General features: G+C 55.4%; 3 protein-coding genes across 11 annotated transcripts; all 3 read left to right on the top strand.

Moving 5' to 3' along the window:
- Positions 1–639: 639 nt before the first annotated feature.
- MRPL20 (mitochondrial ribosomal protein L20) lies at positions 640–6,101 on the top strand. Its single transcript, XM_042952451.1, has 4 exons — positions 640–782; positions 872–982; positions 4,228–4,305; positions 5,704–6,101. Exons 1-4 carry the CDS (start codon positions 696–698, stop codon positions 5,875–5,877), a joined length of 450 nt encoding a protein of 149 aa, XP_042808385.1. The 5' UTR covers positions 640–695; the 3' UTR covers positions 5,878–6,101.
- A 2,860-nt stretch (positions 6,102–8,961) lies between these two features.
- CCNL2 (cyclin L2) lies at positions 8,962–18,163 on the top strand. Of its 7 annotated transcripts, none has more exons than XM_042951414.1 (11): positions 8,976–9,311; positions 9,657–9,731; positions 9,998–10,107; positions 10,917–11,037; positions 12,014–12,078; positions 14,565–14,664; positions 14,868–14,972; positions 15,058–15,199; positions 16,702–16,813; positions 16,887–16,979; positions 17,143–18,163. In XM_042951414.1, the coding sequence occupies exons 1-11, from the start codon at positions 9,006–9,008 to the stop codon at positions 17,495–17,497; spliced, it is 1,584 nt and encodes a 527-aa protein (XP_042807348.1). In that variant the 5' UTR covers positions 8,976–9,005; the 3' UTR covers positions 17,498–18,163. The 7 variants fall into 7 exon arrangements, 6 of the variants coding, with proteins under 6 accessions (XP_042807354.1, XP_042807348.1, XP_042807349.1 ...); XM_042951415.1 differs by having other exon boundaries at positions 8,977–9,311; positions 16,705–16,813; XM_042951417.1 differs by lacking the exons at positions 8,976–9,311; positions 9,657–9,731; positions 9,998–10,107; positions 10,917–11,037; positions 12,014–12,078 and adding exons at positions 12,085–13,107; positions 13,906–14,229.
- A 1,567-nt stretch (positions 18,164–19,730) lies between these two features.
- Positions 19,731–21,440, top strand: AURKAIP1 (aurora kinase A interacting protein 1). 3 transcript variants are annotated; one of them, XM_042951423.1, is made up of 4 exons: positions 19,731–19,836; positions 20,317–20,406; positions 20,730–21,175; positions 21,273–21,440. In XM_042951423.1, the coding sequence occupies exons 2-4, from the start codon at positions 20,355–20,357 to the stop codon at positions 21,372–21,374; spliced, it is 600 nt and encodes a 199-aa protein (XP_042807357.1). In that variant the 5' UTR covers positions 19,731–19,836; positions 20,317–20,354; the 3' UTR covers positions 21,375–21,440. The 3 variants fall into 3 exon arrangements, with proteins under 3 accessions (XP_042807357.1, XP_042807355.1, XP_042807356.1); XM_042951421.1 differs by having other exon boundaries at positions 19,827–19,915; XM_042951422.1 differs by lacking the exon at positions 19,731–19,836 and adding an exon at positions 19,922–20,075.
- Positions 21,441–22,556: the final 1,116 nt, after the last annotated feature.

Genomic DNA, 22,556 nt, shown 5'->3' with positions numbered 1-22,556 from the left:
CGCTCTCTCTCTCTCTCTCAAAAACAAACATTAAAAAAATTTTTAAGTTACAAAGAAACTGCATACTCCCATTCTGCCCCCCCCACTTCATTATTTTTCAAATTAATGGTAATATAGTGGTAAAATATACATAAAATTTACCATTTCGTCTCAATTTTAGTATACGTACTGCTGAAGTGAGCACCCATTTTGACCATTTTAAAGTGGACAATTCCATGGTGTTTAGCATCTTTACAGCATTACGCAACCGTCACCAGTATCCAGCTGCAGAACATTTCATCACCCCAAAAGGAAAACGTGCCCACGGGCGGCCACTCCCCATCTCCACCCTCCCACCTTCCCGCTTATTCTGGGCATTTCCTACGAGTGGAACCATTCATGTTTCCTTTCTCCACCGCCCCTTCCGCGTCCGACGCGCTGCCCTGTAAAGACTGGGAGCCCCACCCCCTCGGTGGCAGCCAGCCCCCGCGGAGGGCGCTCCGCAGCAGCCCGTCCGAGCCCCCAGCGACGCGAACTGTCACGCACGGGAACGCGCACCAGACTCGGCCCGTGGGTGAGGGCTCTGGCAGCACTCGCGGCGCCCCGGAAGTCCCCGCCGGGCCGCCGACCCGGAAGCGCTCGGGCGCGGCCACCGCTTCCGCCGAGGGCGGTGCGGCGCGTGCGCTGCCGGGCGCGGGCGCCGGCCGGTGGGTGCCATGGTCTTCCTCGGCGCGCCGCTGTGGCTGCGGAGCCGCCTCACTGACCGCTACTGGCGGGTCCGGGAGGTGCTGCAGCACGCGCGGGTGAGTCGGCCGCGCACGCCCCGCGTCCGCCGCGTCTCCTCCCGGCCCGGGGCGCGCTGACCAGCCTCCTTTTCCGTTTCTTCACCCAGCACTTTCGGGGAAGGAAGAATCGGTGCTACCGGCTGGCGGTCAGAGCGGTGACCAGAGCGTTTGTGAAATGCACGAAAGCGCGAAGACTGAAGAAGCGGAACATGAGGACAGTAAGCGCGGGCCCGGGGAGGCTAGGCTTGGTCGGCCCCTCCCTCCCTCCCTCCCTCCCAGCCCTTCCTCGTGGCGCCGGGAGAGCCGCGGTCGCTGCAGGGAGGAGGCTGGACTCTCCGCCGTCCGAGAGCCATTTCGAACCCAGCGAGACAGGCCTCTGGGTCCTGACCCTCTCCGCCCCCCCACCCCCCATCCCGCCTTAGGGGATGGCTTCTCCGCCCTCAGTACCACCGCCGGTCTCCTCGTTTCTGTTTCTCTCACTTCAGATCTTTTTTTTAATGTTTATTTTTGAGACAGAGACAGAGTGTGAGCAGGGAAGGGGCAGAGACGGGGGGAGACAACAGAATCCGAAGCAGGCTCCAGGCTCTGAGCGGTCAGCGCAAAGCCCGACGCGGGGCTCGAACTCGGAACCGGGAGATCATGACCTGAGCCCAAGTCGGAAGCTTAACCGACTGGGCCCCCCAGGCGCTCCCGTTTCTCTCACTCCACGTCCGAAACCCGGCAAATTCTGGCCGCCCCACGGACCGAATCTGGGATGTCCGGGAGCTCACCTTCTCCCCACCCACTGCCACTTGGGCCCGTGTCAGAGCCTCCTTGCCCTCCTCCCTCCTTCCACCAGCCACCATTGTAGTCTCTACTGCTCCCATCTCGCCTCTGCTTAAAACCCTGTGGTGGCTTCTCACCACACCCCTAATGAAAGTCGCCCCCAGGCCGACTTGGTTACTGAGACCTTGTCCCTGGCCACCCCGTGTGGCTCACCTGCCCCAGGGCCACTCTTGGCTTCCCATGCGCATCTGGAGGCGGCCAAGCCTGCTTCCTCACAGGCTGTTTGCACTTATGGTTGGTTTCTTCTGCGTCCTGGGTCCCGCTTCACTGCCTGCGGTGGGCGTCCCTAAATCTCGTGCACTTAGCATCCAATATACCACAAATTTGACTTCATTGGTTATTGCTCCCAGGCCCCAAATGTAAGTATTAGGAGCGAGCTTTGTGTTCTTTTGAATTCTGTAACCTCCCGCCTAGATCACTAACACTTTGCAAATATTGCCTGAATGAATAAGGGAGAGGGGAGAATTCTGACCCTTTAAAATCGGAAATGCCCCATTAACTGTAGGTTAGGATCACAGCATGATAGACTATCCCTGCACATGATGGCCTGGTGTGCAGGAGTGGCCTCTGCATCCCAGCTCTGTTCTTTGTGTCTTTTATTTTCTCAGAATGGTCAGGTGGTGCTTCCTGTGACCTTGTGGGCATCTGGTCAGGCCAGATTGCTGCTCATGGGAGCAGAGGTTCTCCTCGTGGGGTGGGGGCCCGGTACCGCCGCAGCCTCACGTAGGAACATGGTAGCAGTGTAGATTCGCAGGCCCCACCGCACCTACTGAATCAGAAACTCTGGAGGTGGGGCCTAGAAAAATGTTTTTTTTTTTTTTATTTTTTTTTTAACGTTTATTTATTTTTGAGACAGAGAGAGACAGAGCATGAATGGGGGAGGGTCAGAGAGAGGGAGACACAGAATCCGAAACAGGCTCCAGGCTCTGAGCGGTCAGCACAGAGCCCGACGCGGGGCTCGAACTCACGGACTGCGAGATCATGACCTGAGCCGAAGTCGGTCGCTTAACCGACTGAGCCACCCAGGCGCCCCTAGAAAAATGTTTTAATAAACCTCTAATAATTCTGATGCACGTTCAAACTTTAGAACCACTGAAGTAGAAGAAGAAAATGGACTTGAGTACCACCTTAAGATTGAGTAAAGAATGCCTTAAGAATCTAATCCCCCTTCTTTTTAAGATTAAAAAAATAATAACAAAAGCAAAGGTAAAAAAGATTTATTTTTAGAGTAATCGGTACACCCAACGTGGGATTAAAACTCACAACCCCAAGGTTGAGAGTTGCATGCTCTACTGAAGGAGCCACCCAGTTGCCCCACAATCCAAGCCCTTGTTTAACAGACCAGGTTTGTTGTTGATGCACAAACTTCCACATCACTCTGACTTACCTTCCAGATCATTCTGAACCTAACCAGCCTTGATTTCCCTGCAGTTTTCAGACCTTTTGCTGTGCCTGGAACCTACCCTGCTGCTCCCTGCCAGGAGGGTCCTCTGTGATGCTTCTCCCTCCCTCCAGCCCTGCCCCTCCCTCAAGACCGTTTTCCATCCCCCTCCGTGAAGCTTTCACCTCAAGTTTTTCATCCCCACCTGGTAGCACTGATCTCAGTGGCTGTTGTAGCTCATTGGTGTGTATCTTTTGTACACTGAGCTGTGTCTGCCACAGAATCTTTTGCTCATTTTTGTCTTCTCGGGGCCTAAAAATGTGTATTGAATTAGTGCTTTATACTGTGGGACTTTCCTATTTATCACTTAGAAGCTTGCATTTGAACGAGGAGCATCAGCCTTTGCTGGCTGACTGTACTACGGCCCAGTGTGCCTGAATAGAAAGCACTGCTTTTCTATTTTAATCTTTTTTAAGTTTACTTATTTTGAGAGAGAGCACAAGCAGGGGAGGGGCAGAGAGAGAGAGAATACCAGGCAGGCCCCTTGCTATCAGTGCAAAGACCGACATGGGGTTTGAACTCATGTACTGGGAGTACTGTGAGATCATGACCTGAGCCCAAACCAAGAGTCCGATGCCTAACTGACTGAGCCCCTCAGGCACCGCAATTTTTCTATTTACTTTTGCAAAAAAAAGTTTACTTTGACTTTTAGTTGACTCAGAACCTTTGCTGGGAGTTGTGGAGGTAATGCACAATAGTTCTTTTTTAAATTTTATCTTATTTTTATTAAAAAAATGTTTTAATGTTTATTATTTTTGAGAAAGAGAGTGCGAGCAGGGGAGGGGCAGAGAGAGAGGGAGACACAGAATCTGAAGCAGGCTCCAGGCTCTGAGCTGTCAGCACAGAGCCCGACACGGAGCTTGAACTCACGAACCATGAGATCATGACCTGCACGGAAGTCAGACACCTAACTGCCTGAGCCACCCACGTGCCACTAGTTCTTTTTTTAATTAAAAAAAAAAAAAGTCATTTGAGAGAGAGAGAGCGTGCGCGCGTGAGTGGGGGAGGGGCAGAGAGAAGGAGACAGAATCCGAAGCAGGCTCTAGACTCAGCTGTCAGCACAGAGCCTGATGCAGGACTTGAACCCACAAACCTCAAAATCATGACTAGAGCCGAAGTCAGACACCAAACTGACTGAGCCACCCAGGCGCCCCTGGACAACTAGCTCTTAAGCATCTCGATGTTTTCTTATTTCAGCTTTGGATTAATCGAATTACAGCTGCCTCCCAGGAACATGGCCTGAAGTACCCAGCATTCATTGTCAATTTAATTAAGGTACGGTTGAGGATGTGGTCTGTTGAGATCTACAGAAAGTGGCCCAACTGGTGTGGTCCAGTACAATGGGCAGCAGAGTGTCAGCCCCCTGCCGAGTTCTCAAGTTGGAGTTTTGGCAAGTTTAGGGACTCCTCACGATGGCTTCGTCTCTGCCTGGCTGGTAGCAGAACTGGCAGTAGGGCAAGTGGTACCAGGACATGAGCCCTCATGTTTCCCCATCAAGAGAAGCAGCAGAAAGCTTGGCTTTACTTTAAAGTGTAACTTCAGAGTTTTACACTGAAAGATTTCTGATGAGGAAGCAGATGAATTTGAAACTCCTGGTGTGAAACAGTAGGGTGGTGGTCTTGGGCAGGAGAGATTAAACATGTGTCACAAAATCTTGGTAATTGTTGAATGTAGTGATTATGCTAATCCCTCTCCTTTTGTTTGCATTCGATTTTTTTTTTTTTAAAGGGGATTGGGTGTTGTGCGTCTAGCGTGTAGCACGCCCTGCCTTTGGTACTTTGCAAGGATCCTCATGCGTGACATCCCCATTTTACTGACAAGGAGCTAAGGCTCAGGACGGACTGTGCCCAAGGCACATAAGGCCCAGGTAGCGGAGGAGCCACCCCTGCATAGTTGGGTTGATCCGCAGGATTATCCTTTCTTTTGCTCTTCAAGTTCGTCAGTTTTCAGAAGTCACCTGCAGTTTTACCCGATAGGTGGGAATTGAGAATGCCTGGTTTTGTTCCTGACTTCGTGCTCCCATCTCACGTACTTCTCTGTGTCTCATTTCATTGTAGAATGAGAATTGTGATATCCTCTTTGAAGCTGACTTAAAGGGCTACCCCAGGCCAGCAGTCATAGCTCTGTCTGGGTGATGGCCGTTGACCCTAAACAAGGTCTTTGTTAGTTTGGTTTCTGTTTTTTAAGTTTTGAAAGGGAGTGTGAGCGAAGGAAGGGGCAGAGAAAGAGGGGGACAGAGGATCTGAAGCTAGCCCCTCGCTGACAGCAGTAAGCCCAGTGCAGGGCTAGAACTCACAAACTATGGGATCATGACCTGAGCTGAAGTTGGACGCTCAACTGAGTCACCCAGGTGCCCGCCTAAACAAGGTTCTTAACTCCATGGCTGGCACCAGGACTGGGTGCCAGCATTCTTGTCCACGCACATCACCTCTTGCAGCGACGCCTTCCCCCGTCCTAGTCCACATTTATCCTCCAGCATCCTGCTTTGATAGGATTGGCCCTGTGCTCTCCACCTCCTCAAACAGACCATGTGTCCCAGGACAGAGGCCGCCCTGGAGCCGTGCAGGATGTGCTTAGCAGCAGAGACCGTAGGACTCTCAGCTGCATTCAGTCTTGCTGCTTTTCACTGAAACACACTTCCGATGCTGACACAGGATTTGATTTTCTTCCCAGTGCCAGGTGGAGCTCAACAGGAAAGTGCTTGCGGATCTAGCCATCTATGAACCAAAGACTTTTAAATCTTTGGCTGCTTTGGCCAAAAGGAGGCGACAGGAAGGATTTGCTGCTGCCCTGGGGGATGGGAAAGAGCCCGAAGGCGTATTTTCCAGAGTGGTGCAGGATTGCTGAGCGGGATTCCGACATGCATGCTTTCTGCATGCTCTTTGCAGCGGAGTGTCTTGGGAAAAGGTTTTTCCCCCTGATGATCACAGCAGCTAAAATAGGAGCTAAAAACTACTTGTCAACAGCGTGTGATCAGCAATTATATTAATTTGCATTTTAGTAAAAGGCGTGTAAGGCCCCTTCTTCCCTCATTGAGACAGATAAATAAAGCTTGTGTGGTGTGGTGTTCAGTGTTCTGAGTTGTGTTCTCTGGTATAAGCACACGTGCCATGGGTGCCCTGTGGGAGACTGCCAGGTTGAGGGGTTCAACTGAGCCTGTGCTTCCTCTCGGAGCCTGAGATCTCCTGTGGGTAGTCTGTTCAGAACTCAAGCCTCAAAACCCCACTCTGACCCTGCCCAGGCTTAACCTTGTCTTCTACCCTTCTAGCCCTCCCCTTGCCTTCAGTTTCCAGCAGGGACCATGGTGCTCAGCTCTTGGGCCACCCTGAGTGCCAGTTTCAATTTCCCTGCTTGCTTCCTCACTCTCCAGCCCAGTAAGAGCAGCAAGCTGGGTGGCTCTCCCTAAGCACAAAGTCAAGCCCAGAACAGGTTCCCAACATGCTAGCTACCTTGATGAGGAAGAACTCACCGCAGCTCTAACTCCGCACGTCCCTTATGTCCGTCCGCTGCTGACTGCTGCCTTGCAGGTGTATCTGCCTCCCTGCTCGGGCCCAGGTCCCTCCGGTTACCCTCTTGGTGAGCAGATGCCACCCTCAGCCTCTCTTGCGTGTATTTTACATTCCCCTCTTGGCCAGCTCTCGTCTCCACCTCTTGCTTCCTGCCACTGGGTCTACAGTCGGCCCCATCAGGCCTAGGCAGCTCTCACCAAAGCCATCAGGAACCAAAATCCAACAGATACAGTCAGCACTTGACCCCCAAGGACCACGGACTCCCTCCCCTCTTCCCACGCAGTCTCCCTCTGCCCTTTGCCTCACCCTCCCACAGGCTCCAGCCCAGGGGAGTTCTTCAGGCCCACAGTAGCAGCGGCTGTCTGCATTTACCTGGCAATGTACACCTGCCTACCCAGACCGGGTGCCCACCTTGCCCCCACTCCTAATGTTCCCATGATGAGGCCTCCATCCTTTGCTAGTAGTCCCCTGAAAGTCCTTCCGGGTTCCTGTGGACTCGGCACCCACCTCCAGACCCACAGAGAACCAATCAAGTCCTGACCGCCTACCACTTGGCGATCTCCTGAATCTGTCCACTTTACTTCATCTTAACTACAGGCCAGCATTTCTTCTGGCTTCAGTTACTGTACTGGCCTAACAGGCCCCTCCTCCTGACTCTTGGTGTCTAATGAAGGCCACCGGACCATTTGGAGGTGCGGGGCTGAGTTGTTCACGGTCTCTTGCACCCAGGGTGCTCAATGTGCACTAGTCAGTAAGTGGGTTTTGAATAGACAGCAGGGTGGAGGACACACAGGGCCCTTTGGTGTGTGGGGCTGAGCTGCGTGTGCCGTGAGCTGCTGCGTCAGAGCTGCCTGCCTTTGCTTTTGCATCTCAATAAAGGAGCATGGGTGTGTGGTAAACAGCAGTGGGCTGCCCCCAGCACCCACTCTCCCCCCAGCAACAGGATCCCGGTTTCCCCTCATGTAAGCCTGGGTGCATGGCCTGGCTCTGACCGGCTAGATCCATCAGCTTTTCCTTCGTTTCTGGCCACTACTTAGGGGATGGAAAAATCACCCAGGCAGTGCCAAAGAGAAACAAGCTGTTTCCTGGAGTTTCCAGACAAGAAAAAATTCCTCCTTTCCTGAACAGTGTGAGGACATTCTGGAGCTGCCAACGTGAGGTAGGGGTGATGGGGCACTGTAACCACGTTGCCCACGGAGATGAGAAAAAGGCTGGATCTTGGTTGGCACTGTTGGAGTTGCAAAATCAAGTTATCACCAGGGGTGAAAGCCAATGGTGGCCTCTGGGTTTGAGCAGTTTGAGGCGAGGGCAGTGTCTGCACCTGCCCCACCCAGCTGCCCCTCACCCAGGCTTTCCCAGCATCCTCACATGGGTTCTCACACTAGTCCTGGTAAAAGTTTCGGTACAAATCATTTGTACCGCAGTTACTCCTCTGGTACAGATGCGATAGCAGTACCGCTGTCAGATGACGTTAAAGAAAAGAAAAAGAAAAAAAGATAAAAACCCTGAGAGAGCTAGGAGTAACTGATGAAGAAACGGAGGTTCAGGATCAACAGGGGTTCACAAATGCACAAACCCCTTCGAAGGCTCCCCACCGGAAAATAAAGTCCAAGCTCCCTCCCACCCTCCCGGGGCCATCCACCCTGGCTCTCTTTCCCCCGATCCCGGGAAGAACTCAGGCCTTTTCCCATGCTCCGCAGAAACATCGAATTCAACGTTCATAGTTACTTTTCCCGTGGCCCCCGTTTGGCAGGCAAGAATTTCAGGAATCTGGTGGCAACGTCTGCACCCCAAGGATAACGACCACGCCAGCTGTCACGTATCAACTCCGGCAAACCGCACCCCGTGGCTGCGGGCGCGGGCTGGAGACAACTCACCAGCACGCGCACCAATCTTTTCATCCTGTCGACCGGCCACCGGAGGCCTCCGTGGGCCCTGCTCCCACGCCCCGGGCAGCCCGGCTCTCGGGACGCAATCCCGGCGGAAAGAAAGCCGCCACGCCCCCGCACGCGCCCTCACGCAAAGGTGCCGCGCCCCGCCGGTCCGGAGCGGGGTCGGCCTACCGCGCGCAGAATCTCTCAGGGTAGGCCGGACCCCGCTCCCCCAAGAAGCCCTGGGGCTGCAGCGGGAGCTCCACGAGCTGCCAAGGCTTTGTGCCGAAGGTTCGGACTCGCCGGGCAGGGCACCGCCAGTACTGCTTCCGGGTCGGGCCGCAGACCCTCGTCTCACCCGGGCGCCGCGGGGTCCCCTGGGTAACGAGCCCGCCCCCGCCCTCGCGGGGTTCCGGCGTCGACGTCTGTCGCGACGCTGACGGGTAGATTGCCCAGCCAATCGCGGCAAGGCGGCGCCGGGCCGCCCGCCGAGCGAACCAATGGCACGCGGAGGGGGCGTGGCAGTCGTGGCCGTGGATCGTCGCGAGGAGCCGCCCTGCCGGGAAGGAGCCCGAAGGGGAGTCAGCGGCACAAAATGGCGGCGGCGGCGGCGGCGGCAGCGGCGACGGTCGCGGCTGGGACTCCGGGGCCGGCTGCCACCGCGGCAGCGGTCTGCGCCCCGGGGTCGGGGAACGCAGCCCCCGGGTCGCAGGGGATGTTGATCGGGGACCGGCTGTACTCCGGGGTGCTCATCACCTTGGAGAACTGCCTCCTGCCTGACGACAAGCTCCGCTTCACGCCGTCCATGTCGAGTGGCCTCGACACCGACACAGAGACCGACCTCCGCGTGGTGGGCTGCGAGCTCATCCAGGCGGCCGGCATCCTGCTCCGCTTGCCGCAGGTGAGGGCGCGGCCGCGAGCCTCAGGCCGAGGTAACCGCCGCGCCGGCTCCGGGGGAGGCCGTCGGGCCCTTTGTTGGCGGCGGAGCCGGGCCTGGCGCCGACCCCCGGCCCCTCCTCGTCCCCGCCGGGGCCCCGGGCTCCGCGCCGATCCCGGCCCCGCGTCTCAGCGCTGCCGTCCGTCAGGGGCGATGAGGGAGGCGAGGCAGCGGGGCGCGAAGAGCCTGCGTGGACTTGGGACACGGCTTAGCGCCTGCTCCCGTGTCCGTCGCCCGAAACCAGGGGACGGCGCTGCGAACGCCTTGGGTCGTGGCTTTAGAAGTGAGGGGAACTCTTCTCTTTTCCAGGTGGCCATGGCTACAGGGCAGGTGTTGTTCCAGCGGTTTTTTTATACCAAGTCCTTTGTGAAGCATTCCATGGAGGTAAGCCCGCTCCCCCGTGTCTTTCCCGCGGAAATCCACCGAGGGAAAACCTGGGCTGCCGTTGGCGGGTTGCTCAGAGGAGCGAGAACCTGCCTTCTGGCTGGGGTGCTGTACGTGAGGGGTTGGGGAGCCCCCGGGCCTCGAGCGGCCTCTCGGAAGCGGCCCTTGCAGGGGGGTGCCCCCGCTCGCTGCTCTGCCGCGCTGTCGAGGCGGCGGAGAGTCTCGGTGGAAGGAACCCACCTGTGTGTGCGACGCTCGCCTTCCAGCACGTGTCGATGGCTTGTGTTCACCTGGCCTCCAAGATAGAAGAGGCTCCGAGGCGGATACGGGACGTCATCAATGTGTTTCATCGCCTTCGACACCTGAGAGAGAAAAAGTAAGCGTGGGTCTGCTCGTCTTCACCGTTAGGCTGCGCGAAGGTGTCTGCGTGTGGGGTGCTGAGCTGCGCCCGGGGGACAGGGCCTGCGGCCCAGGCGGTCCGCACCGGCTGCTGTTTATGAGCGAAGGAGCCGCGGCAAGAAGGGCAGGGCGCTGTGGCTACGGTTGCGGGACCCTGGCCTCCCGGTGTGCCCACGCCAGTCTCTCAGACGCTCTGGAGCTGTGCTCTCCGTCTCCACACTGCTGCCCTCACGGGCCGGATGCTGCTTTGTCGCGAGGACCGTCCTGTGGGCGGCAGAGTGTTTAGCAGCATCCCCGACCTCTCTCTCAGTCGTGACGGCCAAACCGGGTCTCCTGACCTGGCCCCGGGACAGCAGAATCGCCCCCCGGTTGAGCACCACCGCCCGGACGACCCAGACCGTGCTCCTCGGGCTGGCGCAAGTCCGTTGGAAGGCGCAGCCGCTGGCTGTTTAAACGGTCTGCGTCTGTGGTTGTCGGTTTTCCATTTCGCCTACAACGCACGACACTTGCGTCCTGAGCCGGGTGACGTGCTTGTGTGATGAGGTCTCGAAGTCTTCCGCTCAGTGCTCGTTGTGCGTCTTGGGCTGGTCGTGCGTAAGCAAAAGAGTACGTTTAGCGCCGGGGTCTGTGGGAGACCCTCTGCTTGTGTTAAAGGAGCCGAAGCGAGCTTCCTAGGCCACGTGTAGGGTGTGGCGCGTGTAGTGGACTTTCACCGGTTGGCGGTCATCGGGCTTCGAGGGACTGTTCGCTTTGACCCTTACGTGGACGTGTGCTTTGTCTGTGTAGGAAGCCTGTGCCTCTGCTGTTGGACCAAGATTACGTTAACTTAAAGAATCAGATTATAAAGGCGGAAAGACGAGTTCTCAAAGAGCTGGGTTTCTGTGTCCACGTGAAGCACCCTCACAAGGTGGGTATGTGGCCCTGCTGCCGCGTGAGCCCGCCTGAGCCACTGCTCCGTTCTCACCAAGGTCGAAAACTCTGAAGAGGACTAAACGTATCCCTGATGCGCTTTTCCAGTTTCTGTCTAAAACGTCAGAACAGTTACTTGTTAGTCTTCTCATACCGTTAATTTTAGTGGTACGTGTTTGAGAGTTCTGGAAACGGCGTTAAGTTTGAGTTTTCACAGAGTGCGATGAACTTGTAAAAATGGAATCTGTCAGTTTATGTTTTTCTTTCCCGACAACTAATTTTCTAAAGTTGCTTTAGCGATAGCCTTATTTCCTCTCTTGGGGGCATTGGAAGGGTTCTGAACCCTCTGTTTGGAAATGAGGTAAAGCAACGCTGTGGCGCATGTCCGCCGAGGAGCGTGGCCGCCATACGGCACCAGGGGAACTTTTATGGGACACGCACACAAATTTCTTTAAAAAACAAAAAAAAAAAGACTGCAATTTGCATCTTTGCTTTTATTCCCTTTTTTTTTGGTGCATGTCTTCGTATCTTCTCTCTCTTGCTTGTTTGATTTTCTGGCATTCATTCAAATTCTTGATAAGGTACCGTAGCTTTTAGGACTTTTTTTTCACACCGTGTCTTGTGTAAGTCGGTGACTAGGGTGCAGAGATGTTTAGGACAAGCTGATCTCACTGGTGGAAACTATGTCGAAGATGAGAATGAGAATCAGCCTTGTGATGGCCATGAAAAATGAGGCCGCCTCTGCTGTGGGAGCGGCCCGGTCCTCACGTGCTTTTGTGCTGCCTGGGTTCGACAGCAGGTAGCGGGGCCTGTCGGCAAAAACTCCCTCCAGCCAAACTGTGCACCGGGCATTTGACCAGGAGCCACCCCTGGGATCTAGCGTGAGGCTCGTGTTTGCTGCATGGACGCTCTCAAGATCTGGATTCTGGCTTCTCAGCGTTCTTGGTAATAACTGCCTGACCTGTATCTTCCAGATAATCGTTATGTACCTTCAGGTGTTAGAGTGTGAGCGTAACCAGCACCTGGTCCAGACCTCATGGTGAGTTTACTTTCCTTGTTTTATGAGACCAGCAAGGGCAGTGCAGGAGTATGTTGATTTGAGGCACTTGGGCAGTGGGTAGTCGGTCCCGTGACTTGATTGTGGGCTGGAGTTGTCTGAGTGCCCAGTGTTCCTGCCGTGTAAATTCCCGTCAGCCTCCCCAATATATCAGGCACTGGTGTAACGGTAAGGCGGCCCGTACCCTCCCCCGACCCTCCGGGACAGCACTTACCGGGCTTCCCTTTGGGGGCGGTTGACTCGGCACGTCACGATCTTTCCCACGTCGGTGCCAACGTCGATGTAGTGGTCCCATATCTCCTGTGAAATTGCTTCCAGCTGCCTCTCGTTAGAGAGGATCTTACGGGGAGAAAGAGGGTTAGGAGAAAGTTTTTCGGGGGACCGGTTTTAATGATGCATATGTGCTAGAAACGAAGCCCAAAGTAACAGTCAGTGCTGGGTGCTTTGTGAATTTTTTCCACCGAGTTAAGTCTGTAAGGGTCATATTTTTGCTGCCTGAATTGTCTGGTGCTATGCCATCTCTGATAGAGAACCCATTTTGACTTTTCTTTTCTGTACTCTTTCAATCAAAGGGTAGCCTCTGAGGGTAAGTGACTAAGACTTCTCCTCTACTGTCCAAGCGCTTTGGTGCAGGGACAGCGGCCGTCCTCAGCCAGTCCAGTGCAGGCTCTCCGCCGAAGGCCGGCTCTAGACGGTGGTATGCTCTCGATAGTATAGTGCTGGCCGACTGCTGCTGTGGTTCTCTGCCGGTTGTGCTTCTTGTAATCCTCTGTCGTGCTTTGGTAATTGTATCGATTAGAGTTAACTGTCTTGACTTGAATTTTGTCCCTTTAAAACTGCTGTACTTGTGCAATAAAGATGCAGTACCTTTCTCTTAAAAATTTTTTCTACGGAAAGCCGTAAGAATTGGCTGATGGGAATTCAGACTTCAGAGCGGGATTATGTCATTATTCCTGGAAGTCCTAAAGTTGCTCTTTTCAGCAGCTGAGTATTGACACGTTTTAGTAAAAGGTGTGCATCTTTACGTTATTTCATGGACACTTTTTATATTGTAACTTAGATGTACAATAAGTTAAAATACACGTCTCAGGGACTTCATTTGTTTTGTTTTTAGGATTTAAAAGTTAATAGATTAATGTTCTCACTGTTTGAGTACTGAAAATTTATTAGAACCAAAAACGTTACTGATGGTTATGTTGATGAAGTGTTTGAACTGTTCAGTTGAATTGCTCTGAGACCTACGGCCTTGGTGCCATCACATGGGTTTTTCCTCCATTACCTCTTGGTGCCTGGAGCAAGGGCTTCCAGAGCCAGGGGCCACTAGCTGGCGTTTGTTGACTGTATCACTGAGAAATCGGGAGCGGGTTTGTGTGTCCCCTTCGCCAGGGTTTAGGGCAGAGATATTGGGGGGTGGGGGTGGGGTGGGGGGGGTGGGGGTATCAGTCAAATCCGGCAGCCTGACTTGGCTCCCCTGTGGGTGTGGCCTGATCTTAAGGCTCGCTGTAGTGGGATACGTTAGGAGCAGTAAACGTATGATCTAGTTGACTAGGTCTTCTCTTGGGATTCATCTGTTGTTTTTGCAGTATTGATGAAATTAATATGAGATCTGATTTTGGTCTATTTTAGAGAAACAGATCTAAAAGAAAATGTTGAAATGTAGCCAATTTTAAAACCCTTAAGCTTATTAAAAATGCAAATGTTTTGTATTTTTATATCTTCTAAAGTACAGTGTTTTTTAAATGTATTGATTATGATGAAACTTGTAGTGTTTTGTTGCTTTTGTCTGATTTTATGAATGTTCATTTTAAGACTCCTTATTGAAATGGGACAATTTGGAAACGGTTCTTTGATAAGCCTGAGAAGAGGACTTCCCTTTGGGCATTGAGTCTTCCTCTGCATGATGTTCCCATGCACCCAAGGGTGTTTTCCCTTTCCAAGTGGACTCCGTCACGGAACGAGAAGGGCCAGACCCTGAGCGCCTCTTCAAGGAAAAGGGACACGAGAGGACGGCTTGTCTCCGAAGAGCCCTCGCAGGCTGCCTGCTCAGCCCATTCATTTGAGTTTGCATGTTTCTCTGCACTATGGATTTTGAGCATTTAGATTCCTTTCATCAAGTACATTTCAACCACTACGGTAGACCTTTTTTCTCTGAGGCATTGTGCTTTGCACGAGAGCAGCCAGAAGTTGAGGGAAAAGTAAAGTTAAAGTCGGTTCTCTTTCATAGCAACACGTGTTGTCTGACATTCAGCCAGCTTTTTAGATTTTTTGCCAGTAATTTCCCTGTTTTCCTATCCTGTACTCACAAAACCCAGCTAGAATGTCTCTCCAGGAATCCTGAGCCTCACAGGACTGTGTAGCTCTAAGCCTAGGAGTAGACTGCGTAGAGTAGTGATCTTGTGTAGACGGCGCACACGGGTATCCTGGGGGTTCCCCGGGGCGTTGCAGTTCCTCCTGCCTTTGGTTTTCAGGAATTACATGAACGACAGCCTTCGCACAGACGTCTTCGTGAGGTTCCAGCCTGAGAGCATCGCCTGCGCCTGCATTTATCTTGCTGCCCGGACACTGGAGGTCAGTGTTGTGCCACCGCAGGGGATCCCCGTGTGACTCTTTCTCCAGTCTCCAGTAAACTTCTATGTAGCGTCCTTCAGATTATGCTCATCAGTGCCAACAGAAAGCATGTCTCGGTGACCAGCAGGCTTGTGTTTTCTTGCCCTAAGAATCTGATTGGCCATGAAGGAAAGTATTGACAGTGATGCTCTGTGTGTTTACAGATCCCTTTGCCCAATCGTCCCCATTGGTTTCTTTTGTTTGGAGCAACTGAAGAAGAAATTCAAGAAATCTGCTTAAAAATCCTGCAGCTTTATACCCGGAAAAAGGTTTCTATATTTTTCCATGTAACATACGCATTTGTGTTTGGCTAGAGGTATCTGGTTCTGAGTAAATGGAGTTTGACTCTCATAGGTTGATCTGACACACCTTGAAAGCGAAGTGGAGAAGAGAAGGCACGCCATCGAAGAGGCCAAGGCGCAGGCCAAGGGCTTGCTGCCTGCTGGCACCCAGGTCCTGGACAGCACTTCAGGGTTCTCGCCTGCCCCCAAGCTGGGTGAGTGTTGGGGTGTGTGGCCCTCCTTTCCTCCAGATTTCTTAGAACTGTGTCTGCTGCTGGCCCGAGCGGTCTGTAGGCACCAGAGTCCCCAGCAGATGTTTGGTGATCTTTGAAATGAGAGGGGTGCTCCTAAAGGAGTTTTCGTTGCTTGTATGTTTTCTTTTTAAGATTTAATTTGTTTTATTAAAAGTAATTTTTTAATGTTTACTTTTTATTTTTAGTATTTTTTAAAATGTTTATTATTTTTTGAGAGTGAGAGAGAGCGTGAGCAGGGAAGGGGCAGAGAGAGAGGGAGACATAGCATCCAAAGCAGGCTCCAGACTCCGAGCTGTCAGCACAGAGCCCGATGTGGGGCTCAAACTCATGACCTGAGCCGAAGCTGGACGCTCAACCGACTGAGCCACTCAGGCACCCCTGATTGATTTTTAAATGTTTATTGATACATTTTGAGAGTTCGTGTGTGTGAGCTGGGGGGAGACAGAGAGAATCCCAAGCAGACTGGGCTGTCAGTGCAGAGTCCGATGTGGGGCTCAAACTCACAAACTGTGAGATCATAATCTGAGCCAAAATCAAGAGTCAGATGCTTAACCAGCTGAGGCATCCGGGTGCCCTTAAGATTTTATTTTGAAGTAATCTCTGCACCCGACGTGGAATTTGAAATTAAAACCCCGAGATCAAGAGCTGCACGTTCCACCATCTAAGCCAGCCAGGCGCCTTTCTTCCTTACGTTTTTATTAGCAAGAGACGTGGGCAGGCTTTCCAAAATGCATTTGTTTATCCAGCCCACCTAGTTAGCTACTCTATTGATGAAAACAGCATAAATCTGGAGCAGCAGATTCTGTTGTCGGGGCCTAGAGTTAAGCATGCTGCACATCCCTAGTCCCTGAGGGAAGTCAAGTGAGACAGGTGGCCTTTCTGGATCTTTCAGGTGCGTGTTCAGGTTCTGAGTCCCAGGCCGGGAACGGGGAGTCTCCACAAGTCCCACAGAAGTGGTGTTGTCTTGCTCTGCTAGTGTGCTGCTTGTTAGAACGGTTTTTTGATAAGAAACTTTGTTTTTAAGTTTATTTTTTGAGAGAGGGGCACAGAGACCCACAAGCGTGGGGGAGGGGCAGTGAGACAGGGGGACGGAGGACCCGAAGCAGGCTCCAGGCTCCGAGCTGTCAGCACAGAGGCTGACGTGGGGCTCGAACTCATGACGTGTGAGATCATGACCTGAGCCAGTCGGACTCTTAACTGACAGTGGCACCCGGGTGCCCCTTAAATTTTTTTTTTTATGTTTATTTTTGAGAGAGAGAAAGAGTGTGAGTGGGGGAGGGGCAGAGAGAGAGGGAGACACAGAATCCGAAGCAGGATCCGGGCTCCAAGCTGACGTCACAGAGCCCGACGCTGGGCTGGAACTCCTGAAGCACGAGATCATGACCTGAGCCGAAGTCTGACGCTTAACCGATCGAGCTCCCCAGGTGCCCCTCTCTGATAAGAAACTTCTTGATTCTTTCTAGCAGAATCCCCCAAAGAAGGTAAAGGAAACAAGCCTTCCCCCCTGTCTGTGAAGAACGCCAAGAGGAAGATGGAGGGCATGAAGAAAGCCAAGGCTGACAGCCCGGTGAACGGGTGAGTACCCAGCAGGCTGTTGGGGTCGGCCGGAAGGACTTCAGGTCTGTAACTGCTCTCCCTGTGTCCCCAGCTTGCCAAAGGGGCGAGGGAGCCGAAGCCGGAGCGGGAGTCGTGAGCAGAGCTACTCGAGGTCCCCGTCACGATCTGCTTCTCCTAAGAGGAGGTATGTGCTGCGCAGGGCCCATCCGGGACCTGCACCTGGCAAGGGGGGCGTTTTCCCCAGGGTGGCTAGAGGGGGTGTGGCTGCCCCTCGGGAAAGTCACTCCTGACCCTGAGGTGGTTGGGGCAAGTGGTCATCTGCTTGGTGGTGGTGTCCTTCCTAACAGAAAAAGTGACAGTGGCTCCACGTCTGGCGGGTCCAAGTCGCAGAGCCGCTCACGGAGCAGGAGTGACTCCCCACCGAGACAGGCGCACAGAGGTGCTCCCTACAAAGGCTCCAAGGTAAGGAGCTATCGGAAGTCTAAGGACTGCAAGTACCCCGCCCAGAAGCCACACAAGTCCCGGAGCCGGAGCTCCTCTCGCTCTCGAAGCCGCTCACGGGAGCGGGCAGATAATTCTGGGAAATACAAGAAGAAAAGTCATTACTATAGAGATCAGCGAAGGGAGCGTTCTCGGTCTTACGAGCGAACAGGCCATCGCTATGAGCGGGATCACCCTGGGCACAGCAGGCATCGGAGGTGAGGCGTGGGGCTCCCAGAGCGCTGCCCTCTGACCCTTGGTGTGTACACCCCGGTGTGACTGGCCCTGTGGTGAGACTCTTTTTGGAAGCGGCTGTTGACTCTGGACCTTGTGATGAGTTTGGAGATGGAATCCAGAGGCCGGCGAGGTGCCCTTTAGGCCGGCCTGGGCACGGCGCACAGCTGTGCCGGCACAGGGCCCACCTCGGCAGCAGCCCCGTGGCCGCTGGATGCGGACGTCCTGGTGGTGTGGCTTGGTGCTAACGACAGGCTGTGTCTTTACTCCCGTACCGATACTGAATTACGTTAAACCAAGAAAATGACTATTAGAATCTTTGCCTATATTAGGTTGTACTTATGTACATATTTTGCAGCGTTTCACAATGAGAAAATGGCCTTAATAGCCCCTTATTCTCTATCCACCTTGTAAATAAACATGTGTTTAATACAAGTTAAAGCTATATATGAAAACTCAGAACTTGAATTCCGTCAGCTTAAAACTTGTGTAGAGAATTCGGATTTTTAAAATGTGAAGGTATTTAGATCTGTGTTGAAAGTCGTATATTTTTATCTGTGCGATGCTGAGTGCAGGCCACCAGCTCCTAAATAGAGAAGTTTCCTATATATGCATTTTACGTGGTTAAATAAACAATTCTCTCTACTCAGGACACTTGGACGCTGAAGAACGTGTAGTTTGTCATTCTGCTTGCTTGTCCCCGTGCACAGCCTGCAGCACCGTCCTCGTGGTGTGTCTGTGCTGCCGGCTCTGATCTCATTCCGGTGTTGCATTTCGTGTTGAGCTCCTGTGCAGCTGGTCTTCCCTGGAAGGCTGGTCATGAACCTGAGCCATCTCTGCTCTGACAAAGGCCGCTTCCTTGGGGGCCAAAAAGGGAAGGTTGGAAAAGAACAAAATGCTTCTGCAGTCCTCTTGGTCTGGAGGGTCAGCGTGTGTGCGTCAGGCTGGTGGCAACCAGGCAGGCACTTGGAGCATCGGACCTGGGGGGTGTCCCGCAGAACAGGGGTTTGGTGAGCGGGGAAGGTCTTGGGCCTGTTTCCCAGTCCTGTCTGAGCTGTAAAGATGGAGGCCTGTTGGGGGCTTGTCCTAGGCCCAGCGTCTTCCCAAACCAGGACCTCCAGGTGGGTGTGAGGCAACTGGACATGGCCATCCTAGTGTCACTGGCCCTGGAGAAAGGTGCCCGCAAGTCAGGCAAGTCCAGGAGCTGTGGAGGTGGCAGGGTCAGCACCTAGGGTCCCGGAGGCTCGCCCTGATGACCAAATCGTGAATGCCTGAGGAGGCCGTGCAGCTGGAGTGAGGCACACTGCGGGTGCGTGGGGGGCAGGTCAGGAGACCTTCCTACTTGGGAACCCGAGCGACACCTCTGGCCGCCGCTGTCACGGAACTGGGCCTGTTTCTGCCATCCGCTGGCCTCTCCTCCACTCAGTGCTTCGCCAAGTTGGGGCAGGGGGATGACCCGGCCTGGCCGCTTCCTGCAGAGACCCGCTGGGAGCTCCTTCTGCAGGGGCAAACTTCGGAGCAGATCCAGGGACTCCGAGGCCCCCCTCTCCTACCTGGCCCCCTGAAGGTTCACTATGGGGATCCTGTCCATCCTTGCCAACCTCAGCGAGAACAACGGGGCCCCGGCAGCCCCCTACCCCGAGGCGCGGCGGAACCCAATCCACGGAGGCCGCTTTCGGTTTTCGGCAAGAACTAAAGTTTCTAATTTTTCTTCCCATGGCATAGGAGGGGAGTCGGTTTTCAAAAAGGAAAAAATACGTATCCCCCTAAGCAAAAGGCGTCGTGCTCTCCCGCGTTAGAGGCACGGCCGCCTTCACTGATCCAGTTTCGTGGGCAGAGGAGGCTGCTGGGCCCGCAGCCCCGCGGGAGTCCTGGCGGACCGGGCGCCCCGGCTCTGCCTAGGCTCTGCCCCAGTACCCGGCACGGCGCCCTCCCCACCTGCGAGACCGCTCCCCAGGCCACGGAGGAGGGGCCGGGGCCCTTCGCTTACAACCCCAGTGGGTCACTTCCGTCGTCCCGAGAATTATTTCCGCCGCCGGGCCGACGCCACTTCCGCCCGCCCTCGATGCCGGGCCGCCGGCTCATCCGGAAGTAAAGCGGAAGTAAATCCGGAACTAAAGCGAGGTCGGGACAAGCCGGCGCACAGGGCATCCCTTGGGATTGTGGGAAATGTGGTTTTCCGCCAACGTTAGAGAGGGGCGGAGCCTGCGGGCTGTGGGCGGGGCAGGCCACTCCTCTGGCCGGAAACCGCTGCTTTCCGGGCCCGGCCGGACCTGGGCCGACGCGGAGCTGGACGCCGTGACGCCGCCAGGGGGCGCTGGGAGTGGGTACGGCCTGGCGGCTGCATGCGGGGCTGGGGGCCGGTTTAGGGACGGACCGGAAGTGCCCAAACTCGGCGGCAGAGTGGTCAGTTTCAGTCCACCCGGGTTAGGTGTGGGGAGGCTCGGCGCGAGCCCTCGGCTGCGGGGGGTCGCGGTCGGGTGACGCTGGGGCCGGACGGGGACCGCCGCCTCGGGGCCTGGGACGCGCGGCTTCCGTGCCTCCGAGCGTCGACTCCGCCCCCTTGGTGGGTCCCTGGGGTGAAGCGGAGGCTCGGGGAGAGTCGGTGACTGCCCAGAGTCGCGCAGCTGCGGAGCGGGGTTTGTGCCCCAGGCTGGCTGTTTGAGGGAGTGAGCCCTGTTTGAAGTGGCATCCTCATCGTGGGAGAGGGTGATGAGGGTGCCGGGAGTCCTGGTCTGACCGGGGCTGCCGCCGGCGCCTCCCGGCCACTCCCGCGTGACCTCCACGCTCACCTACCTATATTCCAGCCACCCTGAGCACCTGGGGCCGCCACCACCCACAGACCATGTTCCTGATGCGCCTGACTTCTCAGCTGCTTAGGGCTGTTCCTCGGGCAGGTAAGCGGCCCCGTGGGGGCAGGGCAGATGGGCAGGATACACCTGGATTAGGAATGTGGGGCTAGGTAGTCCCGACTGCTCCACCTGCAGAGCCTCGCCAGCTTGAGGCCGGGGCCTGGCCACACAGACTCCCTTGTAAACATCCAAGTAACAAAAAAGGGGAAGTCTGGGCCTGAGCACAGCCAGCAGGGGTTCCACTAGGCACACAAGGCCATGCTGGTCTGTGATGACAGTTCTGCTCCCCAGTCGGTGAGGCGGGATTGGCCGTGCTCAGGTCTGGTGGGGCTGCTTGAGTGGTAACTGGGCCATCTTGTTTCCTGCAGGTTGCGGTCGGCCCTGGCCCGTCTCAGGGGTGCTAGGCAGGTGTGCCTGTCGGCCGTGCTACGGCACACGGCCAACAGGCCCGAGCGGAGTCGCCTCCATCCCTGGCAGGGGGCTCCAGCTGGAGCTTGAGGAGATGCTGGTCCCCAGAAAGATGTCCGTCAGTCCCCTGGAGAGCTGGCTGACCGCCCACTACCTCCTACCCAGACTAGCTGCCGGAGGCCCAGCGACCGTGGCTCCAGCCCGACTCTATGAGTGTCCACCTAGCCAAGTGGGGGAACGGGCTGAGCAGGGGGAAGTGGGGGCCTGGGATGCACCCCGGATGCAGTGCAAAAACGTACTGAAGATCCGCCGGCGGAAGATGAACCACCACAAGTACCGCAAACTGGTCAAAAGGACCCGGTTCCTGCGGCGGAAGGTCCGGGAAGGGCGCCTGAAACGGAAGCAGGTGAGTGTGGGCCTCTCAGCCTAGGGCCCGGCAAGGAGGCTGAGAACGCGTGACTGTGCCACAAACCAGTCAGTGGTCCCTCCCTGTGCCTTTGCAGATCAAGTTCGAGAGAGACCTGAGGCGCATCTGGCTGAAGGCAGGCTTGAAGGAAGCCCCTGCCGGCTGGCAGACCCCCAGGATCTACCTGAAGGGCAAATGACTCTAGTGCTCCTCCCCCCACCCGTTACCGCTGATGACCCGTTGTAATAAACGTTCAGAGAACGCAGCTGTCCCCGACTGCCCTGGACCCTCTTCTGCCTAGTGTGACCTGTCTCAGGTTCGATGCTGGTGCCAGCCTCTGGTTTTCTAGGAGGCACAAGGGCCCCAGGGTGCAGGCTGGTGGTTCCTTCCCGGCGAGGGCCCTTCCTGGTGCCAAGCCTGCAGGAACGACAGCCTCCCCTGCCTAGGGACGGTTGCTGCCAGAACAGCTGTAAGCAGAGGCCCAGCCCCGCCCTTAAGGCTATTTCAGTGGGGGAGGCCGACTCTTACTGGACACACTAATGGCAAGAGTACCAAGGGACAATGCTGGGGGGTGGGGGAGTATCCAGACTGAGTGGGGTGTGGTTGGGTTGTAAGGCGGGGCAGGGAGGGCCTCACTGGGAAGACTGGGGGAGGGGGCCAGGCCGCGTCCCCAGAGATGGAGCTTGGTCCCCTGCAGGTCCCACAGGCCTGGGCCTCAAGTGGCTCTCCGAGCTGTCCTGCTCAGCTAGGGCTGGGGACCCCTCATCTCCTTTGGGCTCCGTGGCTCTGCACCTCACGGGACCCTGAGTGGGGGCCGATGAAGAAAGGATGGTTGGAGGCAGGTGCTCTGGCAGGCCGAGGGTTGGGGCTCACTGAGGACAGGGTGCCGTTCGCGGAACTGTGGAGACCCTACAGCCTTAGCGTGAGCCAGTGGCCCCCAGGGGTTGCAGGTTCCTCCTGGGTGCGGAGGGTCATATGATCTCCGATAGCGGGGGGGGGGGGGGGGGACCCGGAGCAGCCTGTGGGCCCCTGCATCCAGGCTTGGCGAGGGCTGGGCTGCAGGCAGGGGGGCCTGGCCGGAGTGCGATGGATGCGGGTGAGGCTGGTTCTCAGCATCTGCCCCGCTCCCTGGTGGCTGGTGTCCTCCCTCCATCCCCACCACCCCGTGGAGGGCGACACCACTTCTCACCGGGGCTGTAGGGACTCCTCGCCTTGTTCCAGAAACGTGTCTGGGGCCGGGCTTGAGTTCTCAGCAAATTACGCACCTCTCGGGGAGGGCTTGAGCGTGGGTTACCCGGCAGTTTCTCTGGGATGGAACAGACCACATTGTGTTTCTCACCCCACGTTGTCTCAGCGAGCCAGGTGGGCCCCTGCCCTGTGC

The sequence above is a fragment of the Panthera leo genome, chromosome C1 (assembly GCF_018350215.1).
Source record: "Panthera leo isolate Ple1 chromosome C1, P.leo_Ple1_pat1.1, whole genome shotgun sequence".
In the NCBI taxonomy this organism is placed as follows: Eukaryota; Metazoa; Chordata; class Mammalia; order Carnivora; family Felidae; genus Panthera; species Panthera leo.
Note: the sequence above shows the minus strand (reverse complement) of the source record. Positions and strands in the feature narration are given on the sequence as shown.